Source organism: Carassius carassius, chromosome 20 (assembly GCF_963082965.1).
Source record: "Carassius carassius chromosome 20, fCarCar2.1, whole genome shotgun sequence".
NCBI lineage: Eukaryota > Metazoa > Chordata > Actinopteri > Cypriniformes > Cyprinidae > Carassius > Carassius carassius.
This window is the reverse complement of record NC_081774.1, coordinates 30,441,451-30,444,728: the sequence shown is the minus strand read 5'-3', so window position 1 is coordinate 30,444,728 and position 3,278 is coordinate 30,441,451. Positions and strand designations below refer to the sequence as shown.

The 3,278-nt window shown below is 37.0% G+C and overlaps 1 protein-coding gene across 1 annotated transcript in view; it reads right to left on the bottom strand.

Moving 5' to 3' along the window:
• serbp1b (SERPINE1 mRNA binding protein 1b) overlaps positions 1-2,407 on the bottom strand; it is a 17,883-nt gene extending 15,476 nt beyond the window's left edge. The window contains exons 1-2 of the mRNA XM_059502497.1: positions 2,041-2,407; positions 618-795 (exon numbers count right to left, since the gene is read on the bottom strand). Of these exons, the coding sequence (XP_059358480.1) occupies positions 618-795; positions 2,041-2,296 (434 nt within the window). The 5' untranslated portion in view covers positions 2,297-2,407. The remainder of the gene's footprint in view (positions 1-617; positions 796-2,040) is intronic.
• Positions 2,408-3,278: the final 871 nt, after the last annotated feature.

The window sequence follows — 3,278 nt, the reverse complement described above, 5'->3', positions numbered from 1 at the left end:
AATGCTATGCATGATACACAGAACCCAATCAGATGTGCACTACTATAATATTAAAGTTTTAATTAAACTGATATCATTTTTAGGTACTACAATTAAAACTCAAAACAAGAACTTTTTACACAAATGTTTAAATTGCACTTAATGATGTATTGAAACAATGTGTCAACCCCCAATTCTTTGTTGGAATCTAAACCGTGTCTGTCTTGCTTTAACAACAGATTCTTTCAAACATAAAATAAACGAGACATTTATGAATACGATAAATAAAGTGCATATATTTAGCAAACTGCTCCTCTCTAGAGTTATTCTTTCTAGCTGACTAACACGCGATAGATATTGAAAACCATGTAACATTTACCAAAGGACAGCAATATTGTACACAACCCGTTCTTTTTTTCTTGCTCGTTGAGACTAAATTTAAAAGCGCAACCTTGTTTCTCATCAAAGTGAGAAAGTACAAAACAAAAAAAGAAGACACATTACAAATAATGTGTTAGTAAAGGTTTGTTTGCACATCAACAGCATAAACTGAAAGACAGATTCTTGGAATTTGGTCAAGTGTTGAGTGATTGTGTCAGTCTTAATGCTGTCAGTTTTGTTTTAAACCAAACCCTCACTTGTCCCCAGTGAACTCTCCCCCCTCTGGCTTCTCTTCAGCTGGTTTCTCAAAGCGTCGTTCACGAGGAGGGCGTCTCTCGGGTCGTCTGTCGCCGGGCCGAGCCTCTCCTTGACCTCCCTGGTGCTGGGAACTGACCTGACCCTGCTGCTCCGGCCTCCGGCCAACCCTCCTCATCCCTAAAACAGATACGCAGACGCTCGTTAAAACACATCGAGAACCTGTGAAGTGTGAGTTGTGAGTTGATTTAATCACATTTCATTCAGAACAAAACTAGAGCATTAATATCTGACTGCTGCGTGTCACTCAAAGAGTACTTCCACCAATCGGACACAGTTAGCAAATAAATACTCTTATCCAAATCTGTGCACTTATTACAGGTCAGAAAACATACTCAAAATACGCATAAAACAGTCTCACAAAAGCCTCCTACAAGTACTTCCAATTTTAAGCATTTGTGTCCCTGGACCACAAAAGCAGTCTTTAAGTCACTGGAGTATATTTATAGAAATATTCAACAATACATTGTATGGGTCAAAATGATAGATTTCTCTTTCATGCCAAAAATCATAAGGATATTAAGTAAAGATCATGTTCCATGAACATATTTTGTAAATTTCCTACCGTATATATATTAAAACTTAATTTCAGTCAACTCTAGTGATGTCTGAAGATGCATTTTCAGTTACTGCCTCAGACTTTAAAGCACCAGGTTACATTTATTTTGTCATTTAAACAAATCACAAATCTCGACGACATCAAATATGAAAACATAAAGAGAGTATTCAACCTGGTCAACTACATTTAAAACCACTAGACTGTGTGAGTTAACGTTACTCCATGTATCCGTCACTGCACGCCTTACAAAACAAAACTGACAGTGCTCTCCTAACGTTAGTTCCATGTTTGCATAACATCAAAACACGCCATTGTTTCCTCCATGTGCAAACCAGCACCAGATGCTAATCACAGAATATCCTAATAAAGCTAACGTTAGCAGATTAGCATGTGGCTAAAGCAGCTACGCAGTTATGAAGAAAGTGAAGATGATCAAATCGAGATCGGATAGTAATGTTGACATGTCAGAGGAAGGAAACGGTTTAATAAAACATCTCTGGGCGCATCTCGCACACAAACACAATGTTAGTGAACATTAATCAACACTGGTAACGTGAGCAGGCTGTTGTTGTTCATGTTGACTTCTCTGTCTCTTAACCTACTGTGCTGCCTAACGTTACCTAGACAGCATTATAGGCACCATGCGCGCGATTCAAGAACTCAACCTTTGGTGCGCTTATAGGGTTCACTCCAGCAGTTTTTACCGCGTTTATGGTTTTGAGTGGGTCTACAATCTCCAAATATGCTATCTAGGCTTTCTATTTTTTTTGAGACACAGCTGATATTTAGGACTGTTTTCTACATACCCTCTTTCTTAAGCGACACGGGGGCCTGGGTTTCTTCTTTCTTGTCCTGCGCTGTATTTTTCCTGTCTTTCTGGGACTCTTTCTTCGGCTGTTTGGCGGCTTGAGCTGCCGTCTTCGAGGCGCCTGACGCGGCCGCTTCTTTCTTCTTGTTCTCGGCCGCCTTTAATATCTCGAACGGGTCGGATTCGTCATCCAATAACTGGTCGAACCGATTGGTCACGACGCAACCGAAGCCTTCTTGCAGATGCCCCGGCATGATGGCGCCCCAACAACGGGAATATCCTCCGATTCTTCGAGGCTTCGAGCAACAGCTCAAGATGGCCAAGGCAGACACCTGCTTCTCTTCCGGCGCTCTCTGTATCCGGGACATTACAGCTTTCGCCATATGGGGGTTGTAGTTTTACAGCTGCACTATTCTGTATGCGGTTCACTCAGGGTGTCGAAAATATTAATTATTTATTTAAAGATGAATAACTTATTGTTTTATTAATTAATAATCGTTTATGAAGAGGATTTGGAGATTAATTAATTGTATTGTCAGCCTATTGATTTTTTTTTTTTTTTTTTTTTTTTTTTTTTTTTACAAAAGCAAAATTTATTTAAACTTTCTGTTTTTTTAATTAAGATTATTTTAATGCAGTGTTTGTACATATATGTGACCTTGGACCACAAACCAGTCATAAGGGTCATTTTTTTTTAAATTGAGATATATGCACCATCTGAAAGCTGAATAAATAAGCTTTCATTGACGATTTTGAGATGCAACTATTTGAAAATCTGGAATCTGAAGATGCAAAAAGTCGTAATCTTGAGAAAATCGCCTTTAAAGTTGTCCAAATGAAGTTTCTAGCAAAGCATATTACTAATCAAAAATTAAGTTTTGATATATTACGATAGGAATGATAATGATTTTTGGCATAAAAGAAAAATCTATAATTTTGACCCATACAATGTATTGTTGGCTATTGCTACAAATATACCTGCGCTACTTATGACTGGTTTTGTTCTCCAGAGTCACATATAATAGGTGTTTAAAATATTTGTATGCTGGACATTAACTATTTATTTTAAGATGAATAACTAATAATTGTATTAATTATTAATCATTTATGAGGAGTAATTTATTTTATTATAGGCCTATTGACTGTTTTCCTAAACAAATGTTACATTTACAAATGCAAAATTTATTTAAACTCTCTGTTTTTTCATTTTTAAAACTTTAACTATTCAAAAAAAGT